This window comes from Urocitellus parryii, chromosome 15 (genome assembly GCF_045843805.1).
Source record: "Urocitellus parryii isolate mUroPar1 chromosome 15, mUroPar1.hap1, whole genome shotgun sequence".
Taxonomy (NCBI): domain Eukaryota; kingdom Metazoa; phylum Chordata; class Mammalia; order Rodentia; family Sciuridae; genus Urocitellus; species Urocitellus parryii.
The window spans coordinates 5,594,564-5,618,416 of NC_135545.1; the positions used below are offsets into that span (position 1 = coordinate 5,594,564).

The 23,853-nt window shown below is 52.0% G+C and overlaps 1 protein-coding gene across 1 annotated transcript; it reads right to left on the reverse strand.

Annotated features, from left to right (window-relative positions):
* Nucleotides 1-17,817: 17,817 nt before the first annotated feature.
* On the reverse strand, nt 17,818-22,774 carry LOC144250413 (myeloid cell surface antigen CD33-like). Its single transcript, XM_077793220.1, has 5 exons — nt 22,264-22,774; nt 21,800-22,078; nt 20,190-20,292; nt 19,777-19,858; nt 17,818-18,221 (listed from the first exon to the last, which is right to left on the reverse strand). The coding sequence occupies exons 1-5, from the start codon at nt 22,736-22,738 to the stop codon at nt 17,976-17,978; spliced, it is 1,185 nt and encodes a 394-aa protein (XP_077649346.1). The 5' UTR covers nt 22,739-22,774; the 3' UTR covers nt 17,818-17,975.
* Between the last annotated feature and the right edge of the window lie 1,079 nt (nt 22,775-23,853).

Consider the following 23,853-nt stretch of genomic DNA (forward strand, 5'->3'; position numbering starts at 1 on the left):
CAGATGAGAGTAAATAGAGCAGACTTCATTTGTTTTCTTCAGCATTGGGGTGGTTTGACAGCCAGGAAAGCTCACCCAAGCCTTGTGTCCGGTTTTTCCTGGGCCTCCATCACATAGGTGTGGTTGACATCCTCCATGTCTGACCACAGTACCTGGCTCTTCCTGACGTGGAGCTGACACCACCTGACAGACACATTCTAAGTCACATGATTAGACGATCTGCTGTGGCCTGCTCCACTCTGAATCACATTGTTAAAGATATCAACAGCCTGGGCACTAAATCACATTTTTAGATTATCCAGTATGACTTAGGCCCCCAGGAAAAGACAGTCCTATCAGACATGACACTCAAAAATTTAGACACTGTTTCCAGAATAGGGCAATGACCTTTCTTCAGGAAAGGCTAAATTTGTTACTACACCAAATGATGAATTCCACATTCAGGAGAGCAGTTCAAGAGTGGGAGATGTGTTTGAGGGAGGAGTGTAGCAGGGGGTAGTGTTTTGAGTTTTGAGCTGAACTGTGGGCATGTGCTCTTGTGATACCTTTTTTATGCCTTTCTATATAATTAAGTGAAAATTGGATCATTTGTCATTTATGTAAAAGCTTTACACATGTGTATTATATGTAAGTGTATGTACCTGTAAATTCACATATAATATGCTCATGAATGTACATACAAGAATGAATCAAAATGAAATGTTTAATAAGCTGGTACTTGTGCTTACTTATGGTTATAGCCAAATTAGGGAAAAGAAGTAGAAATTTTAGGTATTTTATTTCCAGCTTTATTGAGACATAACTGACAAATAAAATTATGTATATTTAAAGTTTACAACGTGATGATTTGATATCACACACAGTGAAACGATTACACCATCAAGTGAATTAACATACCTGTCACTTCACAGAGTAACTGTCAGTCAGACTTCTCCAGAAGAACAGGAGAAATAGAAGATCTGCAACTACAGGAGAAGATGTCTTAGAGTAGCCTACAGGATCGGAGGATGGACAGTCCTGCAGCGGCCAGCAATCCTGGGGGCTGCTCAGCCCAAAAGCTGGGAGCCTCAGAACAAGGGGACCAACGATGCCGCTCTAGTCCGAGCTGGAGGTGTGAACACCACCCACCGCCCACCACCACCACCTCCGAGAGCGGCTGGTGCTTCAACATTTGGAGGCTGAAGAATCTGGGGTCTGACTTCGGCCAGCAGCAGAACACACCGCGCAAGAAGGGCCTCGCACGCACACGTTCTTGTTCCTGGCCCCCGCCTCTGGGTGAGTACTTCCAAGTTCAGGGTGGGTCTTCCTCTCAGTTAGCTGACTCCCACCCTGATCTTCTCCGAAAACACCCTCACAGTCACAGCCAGAAGTGTGCTTCACCAATTCTCTAGGCGTCCCTCAATCTAGTCAGGTTGACAACCAAATGTAACCATCAACAACCTTTTTGTGTCTGTGGTAAAAACACTCAGAATCTGCTCTCTTGGCAAATTTCAAGTTATTACCTACAGTCACCATGCTGTACACTGGGTCCCCAGAACTTACTCATCCTGCCTCACTGAGATTTGGTATCCTTTGACCAATATGTCTCCATCACCCCTCAGCCATGGGAAAGCACCATTCTACCTTCCGTTTTTATAAGTCGGACTTTTTTGGATTCCACAGGTAAGTGAGGCCAGGCAGCTCTTGTCTTGCGTCTGGTTTACATAGCAAATTATCTTCCAGGTTTATCCATTTTGCTGCAAATAGCAGGACTTCCTTATTTTTTATTTTATTTTATTTTTGTGTGTGTGGTACTAGGATTGAACCCAGGACCTTGCGCATGCAAGGCAAGCACTCTACCAACTGAGGTATATTCCCAGCCCAACTTCCTTATTTTTTAATGTTGAGTAATTCTCCACTCTGTGTGCACGAATCACGTTTCCTTATCCATTCATTCACCAATGGACACTTAAGTTGATTCCGTAGCTTGGCTATTGTGAATAATGATGTAGTGAATATCAGGGGGCAGATGTCTCTTCAAGACACAGACTTTGTTTTCTCTGGATATGTACCCAGAGGTGGTATGGATCATATGGTACAGGGATTGTTGGATCACATCATATTCCTGACTTTTTAAAGGAACCACCATAGAGGTTCACATTCCCACTAACAGTGTGCAAGTTTTCCTTTTCTCCTCATCCTCAAAACTGGTTATTTTTCTAATTTTTTGATAAGAGCCATTCTAACAAGTGTGAGGTAATATTTCACAGTGACTTTCATTTTTGTTTCTCTGATGATTAGTGATGTTGAGCATTTTTATACTCACATGTCATCTATCAAAAATGACTATTCAGGTCCTTTGTCCACTTCAAATCAGATGAGTAGATTTTTGCTGCTAATTTGTTTGCGTTCCTTTATCTTCCAGATTCCAAGCCCTTATCAGAGGCAAGGTTTGCAAGAGTCTTCTCCCATTCTGTGGGTTCTCTTCACTCTGTTGATTGTATTCTTTGCTGTATGGAAGCTTTTTAGTTTGATGTGATGCAGTTTGCCTACTTTTCTTTTGTCCCTTGTTCTTTCAGGTAATATAAAAAAATCTGCTCAGATTAAGGTCAAGAAACTCTTGCCTTGAGAGTTTTCTTTTCATAGTTTTACAGATTTAGGTCTTATGTTAAGTCTTTGGTCCATTTTGAGTCAGTTTTTCTATGTGGTACAAACTAAGTGTTCACTTTTATTGTTCTGCAGATGGACATCATTTTTCCTACAATATTTAGACTTTATTTGCTGTAATTCTGCTGGCAACTACTTTTAAAATTAATTTTCGGTTAAGATATAATTCATGCATGCCAAAAATTGACCGTTTTAAAGTGCACAGTAGGGATTTTAGTGTATTCACAAAGTTGTGCATTTTCTAATGCTAGAATATTTTCATCATTCACTCAAAACCCCAGTGTGCAATAACATTCACCCTCCCAAGATCCCAGCCCCAGGACCATAAATCCACTAATATACTCTCTGTAACTATGGATTCATCTGCTCTGGGCATTTTTTAGAAATTAAATAAAATAATCTATGGTGTTTTGGGGCCTGCTGTCTCTCACTGAGCATGTTTTCAGGCACTTTGTGTAATTTCTCAGTGCCCCTTTAGTCTTTATGGTTGAAGAATCTCCCACTGTATGTAGAAAACATTTTATTTTACACATTCACTAACTGATGGACATTTTGGTTATTTCCACTCTTTGGAATAAATCACAAACCAATGAATCACACTGCTGTGACTGGGAACTACTTTTTAGTTCACATCTAATGAAAAATTACTGTTGCAATTTACAACTCTAGAGAAACTCTGTCTCACTTAATCCCCCAGCAACCTGGGACTTAGATCCCAGTATCCCTTCACATAGAATGGCATAGACCCAGAAGAGTCCTGTGTCTGGACAAAGGATGGGAGGAGCCATTGTGTTGACAGGTTTCAGATTCAACTCGACTCCAAATGGAGTGCCCTTCTCAGGATTTCATGTAGCTTTAAAACCTGCGATATAAGCATGATCAAGTTCATTCTATCACGTCCATCTGCTCATGAACAAGATATGAGACTAAATCAGCTGGTCCTGACCACCTTATAAGGTGGGTAAGACATTCCAGGACAGAGCTGTAAAATGCACAGCAAGACGAGTTTCAGACATTTTCACCTGTGACCTGAGATGACCCACACAGTGTGCCAGCAAAGGGATCTAGATTCTTCCTCATCAGAAACTGGAAGTCAGAAGGCCTGATCTTTGTCCTTACTTCCTGGGTGAGTCTCACTAAAGTCACTTCCCTCACTATTGGACTCTCCCAAGATTGGCAACCAGTGGTACCCACGCTGGGAACTCACTACTTCTTTTTTGTTAAAAAAAGAAAAAGTCAAGCGCACTGCCTGTGTGAATCCTAGTTAGCTGTATAGGAGCAGACAAGCTGCTTCTCATCTCCCTGGGCCTGTTTCCTTGTGTTTAAAACGTGTAATAACAGCCCCCATCTCATATGGTTGTGGCTCAGGGTTAAATGAGCTAACAGAACAACCTCACATAGAGTGACGCCCTATAATGTTAGTTACTTCTTAGTGAACCGCCTGCCTGGCTCCGTCAGCCTTGGATTTGGATGTGCTCTAGGTCCCCTTTACTCCTGACATGCTGCAGACTCTGCCCTCCTCTTCCCTATTCCACAGTTCTCCACGTTGACAGGACCCTCAGAGTGGAGTTCACCTGCAGAGCTAACCCTCACTGTCCAAACTGACTGCCCTACTTCTGCTCACAGAAAGAAGATTCTGCCAAGTTCCCTGTCAGGAGCCTCTCACACCAAACACATGCTGCCTTGCTTTTTTCCTTCTGGGCTGGGCTGGGGCTCAGTGGTAGAGCACTTGCCTCACATGTGTGAGACCCTGGGTTGGATCCTCAGCACCCCAGAAGAAAAAAATAAACAAAATCAAGTCATAAAAATTAAGAAAACCTCATTTGGGCTGTTGGATGAACCTTACCTGTGTTTTGGCTCAGGCTTTGCCAGTAAATCACTGAAGACCTTGGATCAAGTATTTTTTCCCCTCTTGGTTTCCTTTTTCTCATCGATGACAGGAGTGGGCTTTATTCCTGAAGATTAAGGGTCCATCTAGTTTTAAAACTCTGACTTCTTCTTGTTCCTCTCTGCCAGGCTCCTGACCACCCCTTTTCTCAAGTTCACCTTGGTCTGTGTTCCAGGGCTGCAGGCAATTCTTTGTCTGGGGCTCACTTCCCTCTGTGTGTTTCCTTAGCAGAGGGAGAAGGGTGGAAATGCTCTCCTGCCTTTACAAAGGAAGTTCTGACTTACATTAATGGAAAAACTGGTTTCTAGAGGAGCCCAAGGCTAACAGGGAGACTGATACCCTGTCTTTATGGGTGGGATGACTGTGAGACTAATAACTGACGGCCTTCTCCTAAGAGATTGATGTAGAGGAGCCTAATTAACCCACTAATGAGCAGGGCATGAAGGGGTGAGTTGTCTCAATAATTGATGAACTGATTCACAAGGGGCTAATCACTGACTCCTTCGGGCACTAATCTTATCCTTCACTGACACACCGCTTGGTTGCCTTTTCAACAGACTGGTGACTCCCTTGTTGCCCTTTTGCCTGACCTGGTGACTGACCTGGAAACAGGCCGACCAGGGAACTGATGGGGAGGCAGGCTGACCAGGTGTCAGGAGTGACATAGGACAGCACAGACCAGGGAGCACAGACACGGGCTCCAGGTGAACTGACCAGGGCTCCAAGCTCTCGCTGGCCGTTAACCCCTACAGGCCTGGGAGGCCTTGGTGCAGGGAGGGCCTCGATGGCCTGTGACTGGATCACTGACTCCCACTGCCCACTGGAGAGCAGCCCCGCCTCCTGAAACTCAGCCTCAGAGCCCCACGCAGGCCCCCTCTGCCACTCCAGGGAGGCCACAAGCAATTGCGCCCAGGGACAGGTCACCACCATCCATTTGATGCGCTGGAAGGCAGTGTAGGGCTCAAAAGGGGCCAAAAAAACCCCCCGCAGGGCACACGCATCCCTCAGCCAATCAGCGCTGGGCGGTCTTTTCATCAGCCAATCAGCAGCTACACACGCCTACTCCACACCCCCAGCCAGTCAGGCAGATGGGGCACAGTCCTCTGGGAGCTGAGGCACAGTCACCAGGACCAATCAGGAGCTGAGCCTGCATGTCCCGCCTCTCTGTGACTGGTGGGAAGGAGCCAATCAATAGGGGGGGGCGGAGTCTTGGGAGCTGATGGGGAGCAGTTTTTACTCAAGAGAGGCTTTTCTTAACCACTCTCCTGAAAGCACAGACCACTGTGTTCCTCTTGATTGATCGCTTAACCTCTTATGCTTTACCCATTGCATGGTTTCTAAGCCTTTTCAAAACATTATGCTGATGAATTCTGTTTTTAATCACCTGACTGTCCCACTAGGCCACAAGCTCGAGTAGGCAGAAATTGTTGTCACTACATTTCCTGGCTGTGTCCTCCAGGCTTGAAATATTGAGGGCATCATATTCACCCATGAGCGGACATTTAATCAGGGACAAGCACGTGGGGCGGGCCTGGGAGTTCCACAGGTTAGACACAGAGATCACTTTGTAAGATGTGGCTGATGTGGACAAACAGGTGACACTCGCACCACCAGAGCAGGAGAGTCCCATGTGCTCCACATCCCTGCCAAGGGGTGATGAAGGCCTGTGTGAGTGTGTGTGTGTGTGTGTGTGAGTGTGTGTGTGTGTGGTGATTGTGTAAACTCTATATTCATTGAAGTAAAATTTAGTTGTGTTGTATTTTTTATATTTCTTGTTTTATAGCAGTTATGCAGTTGATATAAATTCTTTTTTTAGGTACACAAACTGCAAATATCTTCAAGTCTTTGCTTGCCTTTCACTCTCTTAGTGTTGTTTATTTATTTATTTTATTTATTAGGGATTGAAACCAAGTGTGCTTCACAACTGAGCTAAATCTCCAGCTCCTTTTATTTTTTAATAAAAGACAGGGTCTTGATAAGTTGCTTAAGGCCTTAACAATTTTGCGAGGGCTGGCCTCATACCTGCAATCGTCTTGCCTCAGCCTCCTGAGGCACTTGGATTACAGATGTGTGCCACCACAGCTTTTAAATTTTAAATTTTAATGCTTTTAAAATTGAGAGAAGTTATTAGAATTTTTAGTGAAATTCAATTTAACACTTTTAAAAAATTAGGGCCTGGGTTTGTGGCTCAAAGCAGATTGATTGCTTCACACCTATGGGGCATTGTGTTTGATCCTCAGCACCACATAAAAATTAAAAAAAGGTATTATGTCCACCTACTACTAAAAACCATTTTTTAAAATATGGCTAATAATTTTTGTATACTGCTTAAGAAATATGAGCCCCACAAGATTGTAAAATATTCCTCTTTGCTTCTTCTAGGAGCTTCATGTTTTATAGTCACACTGAAGTCTATTATATATACCAAATTGATAGTTGGGTGTGATATGAAATGTGGATCCAGGTTAATCCTTCTTTGTTTAGATTTCTAATGACATTGGCACCAATTATTGAAAACACCATTTCTCCCCTGAATCCCTGTGGCCCTTAATCACCCCCAGTTCTCTGTGTTCACAGGTCTTTATTTAGGTGCCCTGTTCTGTCCCAGTGGCCTGTTTATCTCTGCTTCCACCAAAACCAGTGTCTCAGTTACTCTAACTTAATCCAAGTCTGAAAGTCAGGCATCTGCAAGATTCCAGCTTTCTACTACTGCAATATTGTCTTGTTTTTCAACTGTTTTGCATTTTCTTATAACTTTGAATCAGCTTGTGAACCCCCCTCCACACACACCCCTGCCAGAATTTTGATTGGAATTTACTGAACTTAGGAATAAGTTTGGGGTGAACTATTCACTAATGGATATAATATTCTTTATAATTTTTTGAGAAAATACATGTGAAATAATAATCATGGTTTTACCATTTTAAGGTGTAATTGTCAGTGTCATTAAAGACAGAGGTTTCAGTTTGGAGGTCATGGTGGGGACCCTGGCATGGACGTTCCTGCTGGTGGGCAGCTCCACTTCCCTGTGGTCCTGGTATCTGGCACATCCTCAGCACGATGCTGGCCTCCAGAATGAGCTGGTGCTCCTCTCTCCACACTTTATGGGGAGATTGAGGTTCACGTTAGCCCCACGTGATCAGTAGAGGTGACCAGTGAGGCCATATGGCCAGGACTGTCCTGGTGGAGGTCTGGGGTGAGGGACTCATCTTCTTGCCAGTGTGGGGTCTGCTCAGAGGCTCTGCCTGCTCCTGGCTCAGCCTGTGTAGGTGGCAAGTTCCAGGAATCTGTCCCCTCACCCAGGTGGGGCCACTCATTAGCAAGGACTGTCCCAGGGGCTCAATTAATCCTCTTCATTTCTCTAAAGTCATGGGGTATCCTCATTTTCACTGACGACTTTCATGATGTGAGGCTCTCTACTTGGTCAGTCTAGCTACACGTTGGTCAATTCTGGTTGGTTTTTAAGAAGCAGTTTCTTGTTGCCTGATTTTCTGTGACTTTTCTGTCCCGGTGTCATGGTGTCTGTGTGACTGTGGTTCCCTCTGTTAGGTTTGTACTTTGGTCTTTGCCTGACGTCAGGTGGCTGGTTGGAGACCTTTCCTCCCAGGTCAGCTCTGATGCTCACATTTCTCTCCAGCTCTGCCCCCTGGACCCTGGATCCTCATGCTGTGTCCCCTGCTCCTCATCTCCAGGAATTGTCGGTCTCCCTGGGGAGTTCTTCTTGCCCACGGGGGGTTCGAGGTTGGTGTAGGATTTCCACATCCGTGTGGCTCTCTGCTCTCCTCTTGGGATGGATTTCTGGTTTCGTTCCATCATGATAGGAAAAGATGCCGCGCGATTCCAACCTTATAAAATCCATGACGACCTGGGTATGGCCCAGGGGTCCTCCTGCCCCCCCAGATTATCCTGTGGATAAATCTCCTTCTGAGTCCAGGTTTGTCATTTCCGTGAGACTGCAGGGTGACGTCCGCCCTCATCCTGGCTGCCTGGCCCTTGGGCACAGACCCAGGTGACTCTGGGGGACCCTGATGTTACAGGACCCGGCTGCTCCTTGGCTCCTCTCTCTTGGCCACCTCCTGCCTCCCCTCCAGGTGCAGCTGGAAGGAGCTTCTTCCAGGGAACCTCTCCAACCTCCACTGCCAGGAAAGGACTCTGAGATGTTGTCACTAGTCACAGGCTGGAGGACGGAGGAGGAAAGGACAAGGGGACTGGTCTCAGGACCAGGTCTCCCCTGGGCCAGCATCCGTGCTGCTCACCAGCCCTTTCCTTCAGACACCTCTTAGTCTCAAAGCTGAACAACTCCCCTCCCCAAGAGCTCATGCCCTTGGCCCCAGACCTGGGCCCTAGTGACCTGTCCAATATCTTGGGCTCCTATTTACAGGAACCTGTCACATTGTGTCTTAGGAAGTCACCTATTTCTGTCCCTTCCCACACCCCAACCACTCATGGACTTGAGCCCCACCCATTGGTAGAAATAATTAACTGGGAAACCATTAGAGTTCCCAGATCTGGCTCTTGGCTCTGGGGTTTCAAGGTAAAGAAAATGAACATGGACTCATAGTGACTGGTCATCTCCAGGACAGTAAGCTTGAGGTCAACCACCAGACACTGTCAGCTAACCTCAAACTGGGACTTTCCAGAAGAAACCAAATGTCTTCTTAAAAAAAAAAAAAGGATACTAGGGATTGAACAAACCAACTTTCCTTAACCACTGAGCCACACGCCACATCCCTGGAACATTTTTTCCTTTTTTTATCTTTTTTTTCTTTTAGAGACACGGTAGTTAAGTTGCTGAGGCTGACTTTCAACTTGCAGTCCTCCTGCCTCAGCCTCCCCAGCCACTGGGATTGAAACCAGGTGTGCTTTGACCACTGAGCCTTTTCTTTATTTTTTTTTTTTTAAATTTTTAGACCAGCTCTTGTGCAGTTGCTGAGGGCCTTGCTAGGTTGCTGAGGCTGGCGGTGAACTCGTGATCCTCGTGTCTCAGCCTCCCAAGTTACTGGGTAACAGGGGTGTGTCCCCTAAGCTTATGTCTTAAGGTGAGGGAAGCACTGTGCCTCCTTCCTCCGAGGTTCCTGGGGTGGCAGATCCATGCATGTGGCAGAGCATGAGAGCAGAGAATCAGGAGAACCAGCCACCCCAGGGTTTCCTTCACAGTGTGACGAGGAGGAACCAAATGCACTTCACTGTTTTACTGTGTGCAAACCAGACAGGGAGAGGAGTGATGTCCCCTGTGGTGACCTTGAAAGGAACAAGTAGGAAGTGGTGCAGGAGGCTCCCAGCACAGGCTTCTTTTTTGACACTGGAGGAAGGTCTGCACAGAGTGGACACAGTTCTGCTTGTCAGCTGGACAGAGGACACTGCCATGTCCTGTAGGTGGAGGCCAGGGAGGCGGCTCAGCTCCCACAGTGCCCAGGACAGCCCACCACCCCACAGAGTCACCAGCCCCAAATGCACAAGTAAAGGGTGCTGAGGGGGCCACCAGGCCACCCCGTGGGAAAGTGCGGGGTGGGGAGGCGGGGAGCACTTGGTGGGAGGTGGGATTGGAGCCACAGGTGAGCATGTCCTGCCAAGATGGAGACAGGGAGGGGCCTGCAGGGGGCAGAACTGGAAGGAGGCTGGAGAGGCTCCCTGAGAGTCCCAGGAAGGACCAGGTGTGCTGAGCAGGGCGGGGCTGAGACAGGGCTCTGGGGTGGAGGGAGATGGAGAGTCCCCCAGGGGCTCACTGCAGGGGGGTGGGGGAAGGACAGGGCTGGTGGGGACCATTAGGAAGCTCCCTTTGCTGATGCTGTGGGTGATGGCTGGAGGCTGAGGGGAGCCCAGAGGTGGGGAGAAGGCTGTAGGAATGGTCTGGGGAACAGAGGTCACAACGTGGACCTGGAGGTGGGGAAGAGGGCACAGATCAGAACTTGGGGACTGTGGGAAGGGACCAAGAGAGAGGGAGAAGTGAAACAAAACCCTGGCCAGGCACGTGGGAAACTTCTCCTTATAGAAACATTGTCTAACACTTCCTATCTGCTAACTGGGACTTCAGGGGGTTTTCCCTGTGACCACAGGGACACCACTGGATCAGGGGCAGGTGGAGAGCAGCATACAGCTGGTCCCTTAGGGGACTGTTATGGTTGGTATGAGGTGTTCCCTGGAAATCTCCTGTGCCAATGCAGGAATGTCACAGGTGAAATGAGGAGACTGTGGCACTGTCACCTGATCTGTGGATTAGTCCACATGATGGATAATAATTTGAGGGATTACTGGGTGGTGATGGGAGGCAGGTGGGGATGGCTGGAGGAAGCAGGTCCCTGGGGTGTGCCTTTGGGGCTTTTACTTGTCCCTGGCTCTGCCCTCTCATGTGCTCTCCTCTGCCCTGGGATGAGCAGCTGTCCTCCACCACGCCCTTCTGCCACCATGTCCCACCTCACCTTGGCCCCAGAGCAATGGAGTCTGCCCACCACAGACTGAACCTCTGACTGTGATCCCCAGATAAACTTCTCTTCCTCTGAGCTGTTCTCACCAGGTGTTTGGGCCACTTCAGTGAAAAGCTGACACAGTCAATTAGAAGATTGTACCATGACCTCAGCAGCACGTGGCACTCAACTGAAGGCACTTTGACCAGTCCCCCAAAGCTGACTGCTGCTGGACACTTACCACACCCAGACGTGCACCAGACTGCTGGGCCACTTCCCTGAATCCTCAAGATGAACCCTGAGCTAAGTGGTCCTGTTATCCCCATTTACAGATGTGCAAAGGGAAGAAGGAAGAGATGGAGCTGTGAAGCAGGCATTAGAGTCCTGGAGCTCTGACTTCAAGTTTCTATCCCCATCACCATCATCACCATCACCATCATCACCATCATCATCACCATCATCACCATCACCATCACCATCATCACCATCATCAGCAGCATTACCATCACCATCATCACCATCATCACCATCACCATCACCATCACCATCACCATCACCATCACCATCACCATCACCATTACCACCATCACCATCCCCAACACAGTCATCACCATCACCATCACAATCACCATCATCACCATCACCATCACGAACATCATCATCACTATGATCATCATCACATTTTGCTTTTGGGACTGAACCCAGCGGCACTTTACCATTGAGCCACATCCCAAGCCCTTTTCAATTTTTATTTTGAAAGAGGGTGTTGTGACTTTGCTCACTGCCTCTTTTATTGCTGAGGCTGGCCTTGAACTTGTCATCCTTGGACCTCAGTCTCCCAAGGCACTGGGATTACAGGCACATACCACTGTGACAAACCTATTATTTTTCTAATTGAGGCAAAATTGCATGACATAAAATGAACCATTTTAAAGCAAACAATTCAATGACATTTAGTACATTCACAATGTTGTGCAACCACCTCTATCTAGTTGCAAAACAATTTCATAACCTCAAAAGGAGACCTTTTGTGTCCACTAAGCAGTTGGTATCCATTTCCTCCTCCTCCACTTCCTGGAACTCACCAATTTAATTTCTGTTTCCATTGTTTTACCTCCTCTGGACATTTCCTATTGTTGGAATCACACAATATGTGATCATTCCTCATTCGTGTCGGGCTTCTCATGTAGCATCATGTTCTTGAGATTCATCCATGCTGGAGTGGACATCCATGTTCAGTCCTTTTATGGCTGAGTGATGCTCCACCATATGGGTAGGTCACAGTGTGCTAATCCATTCATCAGTTGATGGGATTTTGGTTTTTCTCCACCTTCTGGATGTTACAAAGGGGTTTAAAGTTTACCCTTTGTTCTCTATTGCTTCCCTCAGACAATTTAGACACTCTCTAGATCCTGTAAATACAGCTATGGAGAAGAGATGAATGAGATCCAAGAAGGGGGAGTTCTACAATTTTCCCAGGGTGGTACAAAGGACTTGAAGAAGCTCATGCTGCAGAGAACGTTGTCATTGGGTCTTGAGGCTCTTTATACAGAACCAGAGAGCTCCCAGGCCCAGGGAAGCAGGAGGAGGGGAAGACTCACCAGATCAGGAAGTGGCTCAGTGGCCCCTTACAGAAACAGGCAGAGAGGCCCTCAACTGGGACATGAGAGATTGGAGGATGACACGGTGAGACCTGTCCCACAAGGTCCTGTGAGTGACAGGCCTGGGATCACGTTCAGTGGTAAATCAGAGCTGGATGCAGAGAACAATCCCCCCCCACCCCACCTGGCCTATATATAGGACAGAGTGCATTTGCTACTGTCACCTCCTCATGTGGCGATGTCCTGAGGTGCTCTCAGATTTCAACAAGGGCATCTGAGTGAGGGATTTATAGTCACTCTCTGTACCATCTCAGCAACTCTTCTGTGAATATAAAATTCCTCCAAAATTAAAAATTTATTTAAAAATAAGAAAGGGTTGGGGATGTGGCTCAGGGGTAGGGCACCTGCTTAGCCTGTATGAGACCTGGGGCACCGTCCTCAGCTCTGCAGAATAATAAAATGAAATAAAAATAAGATATATGATACAAGACAGCATGCATAGAAAGTATGTGTGTGTGTGTGTGTGTGTACTTGAATGTACACACAGAGGTTCCCTATGAAAGGATAGTCTAGCAGGGAGAGACACAAGATGTGAGGATTACCTTACTCTTACTCAATTTTAGTGTATATTGAATTCTGTTTTCCTAAAATCCACGTGTTGAAGCCCTAACCCCCAATACAGTGGTATTTGAGACAGGCCTTTGGGAGGTGACTGGGGTCACTGAGGTCATGGAAGCAGAGCCCTCACATAGGACTAGGAGGAGGAAGCACTGTCACCAGGAGGCAAAGGTGCCACGTATGCAGTCGAGGGGAGAATTAAAGAATGTCCACACACTTCTGCCCTTTTAAAATGCTTTATTCCCTCAAATCACTCAATACAATTTCACTCTGTAGGTTCTTAATCAAGAAAAGGACGATCCTTAATGCCAGGCACTGCAATAGACATAATCAATTCACAGCAAACAATTCTAGATAATTAATTCTAGGCTCTGCAAACACACTTCATCACCAGGCTCAGGACAGACAGCCCCTCTGGGTGCTAAGTTCTAAAGTCTCAGGCCTTAGGCTTTCCGTCCAGCAGATGCCCACTCACTCAGACCACGGTGAGCAGGTCCTGACCCAAGGCAGGCTTCTGGCGTGGACGACCAGTTGAGGAGAGGGTGCGGGGAGAAGTTGCGGCTCTCACCAGGGTCCAGATGAGCTGGTAGTCTGAGGGCAGTGAGGACCACACAGAGGATCAGGAAATGATGACAAGTGATGGGCGTCAGTCCAGGTCCTTGTCAGGCCCTCCAGCTGAGTGCATCCTTGTTTCCGCTGGCTGAATCCCTGTTCATTACTCTATTATTTATACTAAATTTTGGGGCTTTTGACCCCCCCTCTTCAACCCTTATCATCTACCACTGGATTTCTCCATGACGTCATTTACCCTGGGGTAGAAACACCTGGTCTGCTGGTCTCCACCTGAGCTTCTCCCCTTCCCTCTTATCAGGCCAGGACAGCCTGCCAGGGCTGCACACTGTTATCAGGTGAGGGGAGGTGACTTGTCTGAGCCCAACTGGAGGGCCCCCTTAGGTGAGCTACTGACACTGCAAGTTTCCAACTGGAGTTTTTAAATGGAGTTGCTTAGGCTCAGGCCTCAGGCCATCCTCCAAACACCAAAGAGCTTGGTCCTCTTTCTCCACAGTGTGAGACAGGAAGAGGAGAAGATGGTCATCTACAATCCAGGGGGAAATCCCTCACCAGGAAACAGATGGGCCAGCACCTGGAACCTGGACTTTTAGCCCTCAGAACTGGAGAAGTAAATTTCTGTTAAGTCACCCAGTGCACAGTGTTTTGTTACAGCAGCTCAAACAGACCAAGACACACTGTGTGCTTACTATTATAAAACAACAGCATTGCAAGACTGAAGGGGAGCAGGCTGGGTTGGGACCCTAAGGAGAATGAGGCCAGAGTGTGGGACAAGAATGTAGCTCTGGGAGCTGAGATTATGGCTCAGTGGTAGAGAGCTTGCCTAGCATGTGGGAGGCACTGGGTTTGATTCTCAGAACCACATAAAAATAAATAAATAAAATACAGGTCCATTGACAAACAATATTTTTTAAAAAAGAATATGGTTCGAAGGCAAAGGAGCATCTTTTAATCATTATGAGTAAAATATGTAGAAGTGGCTATTAATTAAATGAATAAATAACCACCAAACTTAAAAAAGAATGTAGCCCTGGGACAGGTGAGAGGGGAAGTGGCCTTGGGATCCTTGGGGACAGCAGGAGGATGGAGTTGGAAGGTGACAGTGGGTGGTTCCTGCCTTTGCTGGTCCTGCACCTGGTCTGACCTCCTCCTGAGCTGTGAAACCCAGGTCTTGTCTGAAGCTGACACAGTCCCCACCTCCATCACACCCCGGGGAGGGTGGCTGTGCCCCCCTGTGCCATCTCACATGGCCGGGTTCTGTGGAGACAGGACTGTTCCTCTCAAGTCACAGGAAGGTGGCTGTGGATACCTGTCCCAGAGATTTAGGAAGGGGAAGGCGATGGGGTCTGTGATGCTCCCCCTTCCTCCTCAGTCCTGGCTTTTAGGGACCTGGGCACCCTGACCTGGCACTCACAGGACACATTTAGCCTGACAGCTCTCTCCACTGTCACCTCCGCTCCAGGGAGGTCACAGGAAAGGTGCGGTAGGAAGGAGAGGGGCACAGGGAGGTGGGGGATGCAGGCATGAGGTCCCATGCCCAGGGCTCAGTGGCACCCAGACTCCCTGCCCCTCCAGGACTCTGGGCTCAGGTCAGCCTGGGCTGAGAAGAACCTGCAGGAAGCATCTGGGCAGAAACTGGGCTGGGGCCTGCGGTGCCTGAGGCCACCTGGCAAGATGGACTCTCCAGACAGAAATGGGAGAAGACAGAGGGAAACCTCTGAGGGGAAAGGGGAATAAATTCAGACGAAGAGGGGGAAGCCCTGCGGGTGTGGGCTGCCTGGAGCAGGCTGTCACCAGAGCCAACCCGATTCTCCCAGGGTCTGGGAGTGCTCTAAATGCCACTCATGCTCCTTACCAATGCTGTCCCAAGACAGCACGGCCACTCCCACCTGGTCACTGGAGGTGTCCCTGGCTAACCCCCCCTCACCTCAGGACAGCCTGAATCCCTAGCTAACACCCCCGGGGCCAAGAAGCCCCAGCCTGGACACACACCCACAGGGTCCTGGACATCCTTGACCAGCTCACAGACAGCGTGTCACCAGGCCCCTCTGTAACCCACCTCTGCACTGGAGTGTGGCCAAGGCTCTGCTCAGGGACCTCATCCACCAGGAGACTCTGCCCAGGGACATCCCTGCAGAGGGGCTGCCACTGACCGTGGTGCTGAAACAGGGTCAGGATCAGCTCAGCTGCCCCAGCTCTGCAGAGGGCTGAGCCCAGAGCCTGAGGAGCCCAGTGTGGCCCAGGAGGGGACGGCCAGGCCTGCTGCAGAGGCCCAGGAGGAGTCACGGGGGACCAGACATCAGAGGTGGGTTGTGCTGAGCACCCCCTGCAGCTGCCTGTCCCCCTCAGGCCATGTCCTCCTGAGGGCAAGGTCATCTGCCCCCCTGGCTGGGCCAAAGGGAAGGAGCTGCGCTTGATGAGGCCCTCTGCTGGCCCCTGAGCTGCCCCTTTACCATCTTGCTTCACACCAGCCTCATGACTTGGACCAAGAAGAAAACTGAGGGTCAGAAATACCAGTCGCCATGGCGCAGGCCTGATGGGGAGGGGACCACCTGTGGCCACTGATTCAGCTCTGATTGTTCCCCTTCCAGGAAATGTCGGTCCTGCCTGAGGCCATCAGAGGATCCTCTTCTACCAGGAGCCCACGTGGCTGCCTTCTGCTGCTGGCCAGGGGTGGGGACAGGGTCCGGAGGGACCTGCCCCTGTGGGGTGGTGGCGGCTGAAGGGGCAGAAGAGGCTCTGCCTCCGTGTGTCTCCAGTCCAGGGTCCCAGACCAGCTGGCCTCGCCCACTTCTCAGAGTCCCTCTGTCTCTTGCACCATTTACAGGTTCCTAGTTGTGCTGAGGTGGGAGGAGCAGGGGACATGGGACGATGCCAACTTCTCAGGACCAGAAGCCTCACAGCCACCTCCCAGTGTCTCCGCAGTGAAGTTGAGCTGGTCACACCTGCCACCAGCCTGGACAGAAGCCTGACTCAGCCGTCCTGCTGAGGACCTGGGAGTGGCGTCCAGGCCACAGGTGCTTTTCACTCAGGGCCAGAGCCCACCACTATTTACTGGTCCTCATGAATTTCTGGGTAATGCTGTCCCTGCCATGGTTTGGTGCTGCTTGGTGCATGTTGGGCAGGTACGACCTGAACTAGCTTTCATTGTTATAATTGGGCTTTCTAGAAGGACAGTCATGAGCTCTCCTTCACTACTCTACCCAGCATCTGCCCTTGAGCTCATTCTGAAGGGCACGGAGGTTTTAGCCTACCTGTGGTCAGCTCTGAGTTCTAGAAAGTTCTCTCAGTGCTAGCCTGCAGTTTGCCTGTGGCAGGACATAAAGGAGCTGGGAAGGCTGAGTAGGAGAGAGGAGGGATGGAGAGAAGGAGGCTGGAGTGGAGGGAGGGGGTGCAGGTCAGGGGGAGAGCGCCCCCTGCAGGGTGTGGGCAGAGGGAGCCTGAGCTGCTGATTCAGTGTCTGTGCTCAGGGGCCTCTGGACTAAGGTCAGCAGGAAGGACCAGGATGCACAGTCATGGGCTCCTGCAGGTGCATGCTGCACGCACCTCTGTTGACCTCACAGTCACTGTTACACTAATGCAGACCTGGAATCTGGTACACAGAGGGGCAGAGTGGCTGGCCTGTGTCACACGGTTCATCAGGAGGGAGCAGAGGTGTGATCCAGGTCTCTGGTGGCAAATTCTCAGATAGTGTAATTACAGTAGGAAACACACTCATGGCTGCTTATGGACCCCTTCTCTATGTGATGTCAGTTATCAGCCTCTTGGTCCCACAAAGGGTAGGATTGCAGCCCTGAACAGCTCGGGCAGCTGAACTAAGATGGCTCCTGTGAATTTTCAGGGACACAAAATAAAACAGAATTTACCCTCACACAAGCCTCAGGACTGCTTCCCAGTCCTTGGCCTCATACATACCCAAAGGAGAGAGCAAGAGAAATTCACAATAGCCGAGAGAGAGAGAGGGAGAGAGAGAGAGAGAGAGAGAGAGAGAGAGAGAGAGAGAGAGAGAGAGAGAGAGAGAGAGAGAACATTTGGAGTCATCTTTTATTGGGGGACTCTGTTCTTAGAAAGTTCTATCCATAAAAGGGCAGAGGGGCAGGACTAGAAGGGAACAGGTGAGTGTGACTCCACCCTAGGGACACGCCCCACACAGAAGCCCTCCCTGCTGTCCCCTTGGGTCTCTGACCAGGCCACAGGAATGCAGGGTTGGCCAGAGCCTGGGGCATCAGGACTGGAGGGCATGGTCACTCAGTGTGGCTCCACAGCAGGTGTCCTCTGCTGAGACAGGCCCCTGCTGGTCCCTCCCTGTGCCCTGATCTCTGAGCACTGGGTGGAGGTGTCCTCTGCAGGACGTGCCCCGTGGACGTTGCGGGAGGCCCAGTGAAAGCTGAGGGTGGCGTAGTGCAGCTCCTGCTCCTGCCCCAAGCCAGGGCCAGCTCCTGAGGAGCTGCAGGGGTCAGCAGGGCGAGGCAGCGGGGGCTCCTGCCGACACCCCTGTGTGGAGAGGAGAGAGGGTCACACAGGGCAGGGTGGGGAAGCTGGAGGGGCTGGGCGGGGTCCACCCTGGCAGGACCCTCCTGCCCCTCCTCCTCCTGCCCAGGTGGCCTGCTGCCTCACAACACAGGAGTCCCCTGCTGCTCCCAGTCCTGCTCTGCATTCCCAGACCTGGGTGCAGACCCCTGTTCTGCTGTCTCACAGACACGGGAACTGACTCAGAGAGGAGGGCTTCCCCTCACGCACCCTCCAACCCAAACGCCACTGGGGTCCTGGGCCTCTGTGCCCAGCACTGGGTGCACAGGAGGGGGCAGTGCAGAGGGGGCCCTGTGGGTCAGTGTCACAGGGGACCAGTGTGGATTGCTGAGTAGCAGGTGATGACCAATGGCGACTGCAGAGGACAGGGCACAGGTGGACCACAGAGGTCCTTGTCCTGTGGAGCTCAGGTGGGAGGCCTCGGGGACTGCGGCTGCCACCAGGTGTGGTCCAGCTGTGCCCACAGGAGCCTGGGCAGCCATGGAGAGGGGCCGAGCTGCCTGGAGGGTTTGGAGACCAGCCCTTCTCTGCTGAGGCCCAGTTCTGGGCTCTAGGTCCGCAGCGCTGACCCTGACCCTGCCTTTCCTGCCCCAAATGCCAGGGCAGGCGGCTCAGGGGCTCCTCTCCTGCAGTGAGGAGGAGCAGAGCTTTTCAAACTTGGGTGGGGACAAGGACAGTTGGTGCAGGTCCTGCTGATGGGCTGGGGGAGGGGTGTGAGGCAGGAAGGAGTGGGGGGGAGCTGGGCTGGGGGGAAGGCTGCCTTAGGCTGAATTCAGAGGAACAGGAGTACCTTGGTGCAGGTGGGCAGAGGGAGAAGGATGGGGGACTGGGCTGGAGAGGGGCCAGGTCTCTGTTGGGCTGTGGGGACAGGAGTGCCATCAGAGATGGGGAACCCAGCGAGTGAAGGGTGCAGGGGTGTGTTGGCCACGCACTTCTGAGGTTCTGGCATCAGGGCCCTGCCCACCCAGACACTGCCTCTCCCAGAGCCCCTCCCCAGGGACAGCAGAGGACACGCCCACTATGCACCTGTCCCTGCAGACCAGGTACCAGACCCCAGACCAACCCCGTGCTCCTGGAGCCCTTCCTCTCTGGACGACCCTCACGTACCCTAATAACCTAGGGCAAGGCGCCAGGCAGCAGAGACACCCCAACCCCAGGCTCTGCTGACACAGAGCAGCCAGTCCTACCCGCTGCCCGCCCGGTCTCCCCCAGGCCCTCAGCATGGGCTCCTGCCCCGTCTTCCCTCACCCTGTCCCCTGACCAGCCCTCCTGCTCCACGAGTGGCCTTGCGTGGCGTGGCCTGCCCGTTCCTCTAGGAACTGGGAGTCACACACTGTCTTCACACAAGGCCATCGTCCCCTGCAGACTGGCCTTGCCATGTCTCAACACTGAGACCTAAACTCTAAAACAAGGGACAGGCGACCAGCTCAGTTCTAGGCATGCTGAGTGGGCACCACCGTGGCCACCTGGGGACATGCCCTGGGGACAGGCTGGATCCCAGGGTGCCCAGGGCACTTACCAGGGAGGCTGGCTGGAGGGTGGGCTGGGTGTCACTCATGTCCTCTGCTGCCCTGGCTGCCTTCCTCCTGTGGGACTTCACTCTGAGGGGACACGGGAGTCTTTGAGCCTGGTTTGCTCAGACGGTGGGGTCACTGTCGTAGCCTGGAGTGTGTGACTATGGCAGGTTTAGGTCAGCGGTCGCCTGGTGGCCTTCACCATAGGACACTGTGACAAGGTCCCCTCTCCACCCTGCTTCCTGGCCATCTGAGGCTGGGGCTGGGAGGGGACAGGCTTGCCCAGAGGCTGCAGCCTGGATCCTCAACTCCACTGCACCCCATCTTGGTCCCAGGCCCTCAGAACCCCTCCAGGTCCCTCCAACCCTGGATCCCCCCCTCCACCCCGACCCACCCCCGACCCCAGGCTGGGGCTCACATGGAGAAGATGAGACAGAGACCGAGGGCCACCAGGGCCATGACGCCAGCCCCCCCGATGGCCCCCCAGAGCACTCCTGCTGCTGCGTTTGTGCCCTGACTCCCTGCAGAGAGAAGAGACTTGGGTGAACTGCAATCTTGGTGACCAGGCACGTGTCCCCTCCTCTCCAGCACTCGGGGGCCCTCACCTCCCACGTGGGCTCAGCCCCTAAGTCTTCCCACCCCTCAGAAGACGTCAGCCTGTCAGGAACCTTAGGAGAAGGACACAACTCACCCTGTGCCTCCTGTCCACCCAGGCTCTTGCCCAGACCTGGGACCCCAGTCTCTCTCCACCCAGGGTCTCCACACCACAGACCCCAGACCTGGCCACAGTGGGGCCATGAAGCTATGGGGGACAGGACTTTCCATTAGAGACAGGGACGGGACAGAGAAGCTGCAGGACCTTGACGGACCTCATCCCTCCCTCTTCCCTACTCTCCTGTCTTGGTCTCTGCTGGCCCTGTCACTCAGGGTCAGAGGGCTTCCTGGGCCTGCAGAAGGGACGAGAAGCAGGGTGGAGCAGGGAATCCATGTCAGGCCTCGGGTCAGACCTGGGCAGCCTCCCGGGACCTCGACACCTGGAGTCGGGGTGTCCCTGGGCAGTGGAGGTCCACGGTTGAGGAGGACTCCTGAGGAACCAGCCCTGCCCTGGGGTCTCACTGTCCAGCGAGGGGACCAGATGCCACTGCGATGGGAACAGGCCGTGGTGCTGATCTCTGGGCAGAGGTCGGGGCCCAGGGAGGAAGGATTGACAGGAAAAGCAAGAAAGTCCCAGAGAGGTGTCAAGGCTCTTCTGTGTGACTGTGTTATGGGGTCACATCCCACAGAACGTACGACTGCAAGGGTGGCCCTGCCGAGACTGAGGACTCCAGGTGACAGTGACATGTCCACGTAGGTTCGTGGACTGTAGGAAATTACCCTTCTGGAGCAGGATGTCACTGACTCCAGAGGTGCTGCACACACAGGTCAGCAAGAGTGAAATCTCTGCACCTGTCGGTTGATTTTGTAGTGACCCTTCAACTCCTCAAAAACAGAAAGACTATTTTCAAATTGTCCCCAACATCACAGTGATTGAAAGGAAACATAGAAAATTATTTGGGGTATAAAGTTCTAGTTGCTGGTCACCCCCAAATGTCCTTACAAAATTATAGGAAGATACTTGGGGACAGAGGCCTGAGGGGGGCTTCCTTTGGGGACCTGCACCTCTCCAGTATTCCAACACCTGGAAGCCAGGTCTCAGCCAGCCTGGCTCAGAGAGCACAGCACTAACAGCCCCGGGGAGGCCCCCCCTGCCTGGGCAGCCCCTGGGGAGACACTGACTGCAGGGCTCTCTGCAGCATCTGGACAGGAAGGTGGTTTGTTTCCCCTTTTAGTTGGATTGAAGATAAGACAGCACTCCCCACACCCACCCCATGACCACAGACACACAGAGGGACAGGCTTGTGCCCTTCAAGGTCCCTGACTCAACCAGGCCCCAGGACATGGACACAAAGTTTCCCCAACCCTGGGACCCAAGCCTCCTTCCTGCCCCTCACAGCCCCAAGGACCCAGGTGTCCCGGTCCATCACTCACAGGTGACATTGAGCTGGATGGTTCTCTCTGTGGTCACACCAGCTGCAGGGAACTTCACCTGACAGGTGAGGTTGGTGCCATGGTCCTGGGGCCGCGGGGTGAGGGTGAGCACCGAGGAGTGGATGATGTTGGGGCCCAGGGAGGACACAGAGGGCCCTTCCCAGGAGAAGGTGGGGGGTGTCCCCTGCTCACAGGCCCAGGGCACAGAGCAGGTCAGTTTGCTGGGATTGCAAGACTCCAGGGTCCCAGGGACGAGGATGTCAGGGGTGTGGGTCAGGGCTGGTGAGCAGAGGGGGACAGGCAGGGTCAGGAGGGAGGGTGGGAGGTGGGGCCCTGAGAGAAGCTCAGGCTCTGCCCCAGCTGCTCCCTGAGCCCCTAATGCCTGACCCCAACTCCCCCAGGGCAGGGTCCCACCCAGCCCTGTCCTGTGACCTCCCTGAGGCTCCCTGGAGGTGGAGTCTTACTTGTCACATGCACTGAGACCATCTTGTCATAATAATTCCACTTAAACTTTCCTTTCTCCAACCTGAAGAAGTAGGAGCCACTATCGCTGTGCTTGGCGTCTCTGATGCTCAGGGAGCAGTTGTTGGTTCCTGGGTCCCTGAAGAGTTGGAACCGATCCTTGGTCTCATTACTCACTTTCCGAGTAGAGTTGGTGGTGGCCACTGCAGGGCCCTGGTCTGTATTGGTCCCTGCACGGAACCAGGAGACAGAGACTTGGCCATTCCTTGAGCTGCGATAGGAGAATCTGCAGGGCACCAGGACACACAGACCCTCCTGCACCGTCACGGACTTGGTCACATCCACACTGTATTCTGGATCCTGAAGGGAGTGCCTTTGGGGATGCTGAGGGTCATCACGTGGCACACTCCTCAGCCCCTCTGCACAGACCCCCTCCACTGCCCACAGCAGGGACAGCAGCAGCAGCAGCCGCAGCATCGGGAGGCAGAGGGTCCTGGCTCCTGGGACTGAGCAGAGCAGCGAGAGCCTGCGGAGGGGAAGCTGCAGGACCCACGGAAGCTGGGGAGGGGCCGAGCCTGGGCGGTTCTCAGAAGAGGAACCTCAGACCCGCTCACCACTGCAGTCCATCTGCTCTGTGCTGAGGAGGGACACCCCACAGCCAGAGACCCAGAGGCCTGCAGAGAGGGGCAGAGGAGAGAGGAGACCAGGCCCTGCCCTGTCTTGGAGACCCCACTCCCCTGTGAACTCTCCTGCTCCAGGCCCCTCAGTGGAGATGGTGCTGTCCCTGTGCCTGGCCTCCTGTGCTCAGGGGGCACCCTGCTGAGGCTCCTGCTGGGTCCTCCTCCCCTGCAGGTCAGGGCAGGCTGGGTGGATCCAGCAGCTGCTGAGGGACAGGTGGCCGCTTCCCCTTAGCTACAGTGAATGCTGCCACAGTGACCCTGGGGTGACACTGCCTCCCAGGTCTGTGTGGGTCCCCTGGGGGTGGTCACAGTGGAACCTCTGGTGACCGGATCAGCTGTTCCTGGTCTTTTGAGGAACCATGGCGCTGCCCTCCACAGCGGCTGCCCCTTTCTCCTTCTCAGCACAGAGCACAGGCCTCCAGCCCCACGTCCTCCTCCTCCCTGGCTTTGCCCATTTTAAAACAGGACCCTCATGATGGGTGTGAGGGGCACGTATTTAACAGGTGCAGTGTGAAGCGGGACGTGGAGGTTTGAGGTTGCACTTCTCAGATGATTCCTGATGGTGGTGTGTGTCCACACACTTAGCCACCATTTGTATACCTTCGAGAAATGTCTCCAACTCCTTTTCCCAGTGTTTAACTACAGCCATGTGTGATTTCCTTACAGAGTGACCATTTATCAATCAAGTGGGGACCATTTTTGTTCCTTGTCATTTGTAGATGGCTTGGTTTTGAGGTCCTTCCATGAGGACTGAACCCAGTGCCCCACACGTGCTGGGCAATGACTCCACCACTGAGCTCCAGCCCATCCCAGAGGGTCCACCTTGACATGCTCTGGACACAGGACACGCCCTAGTCCCAGAGTGTCCTCTCATGTGTGACTTTTTCTCTCCCCCTTGAATGACCTCATCAG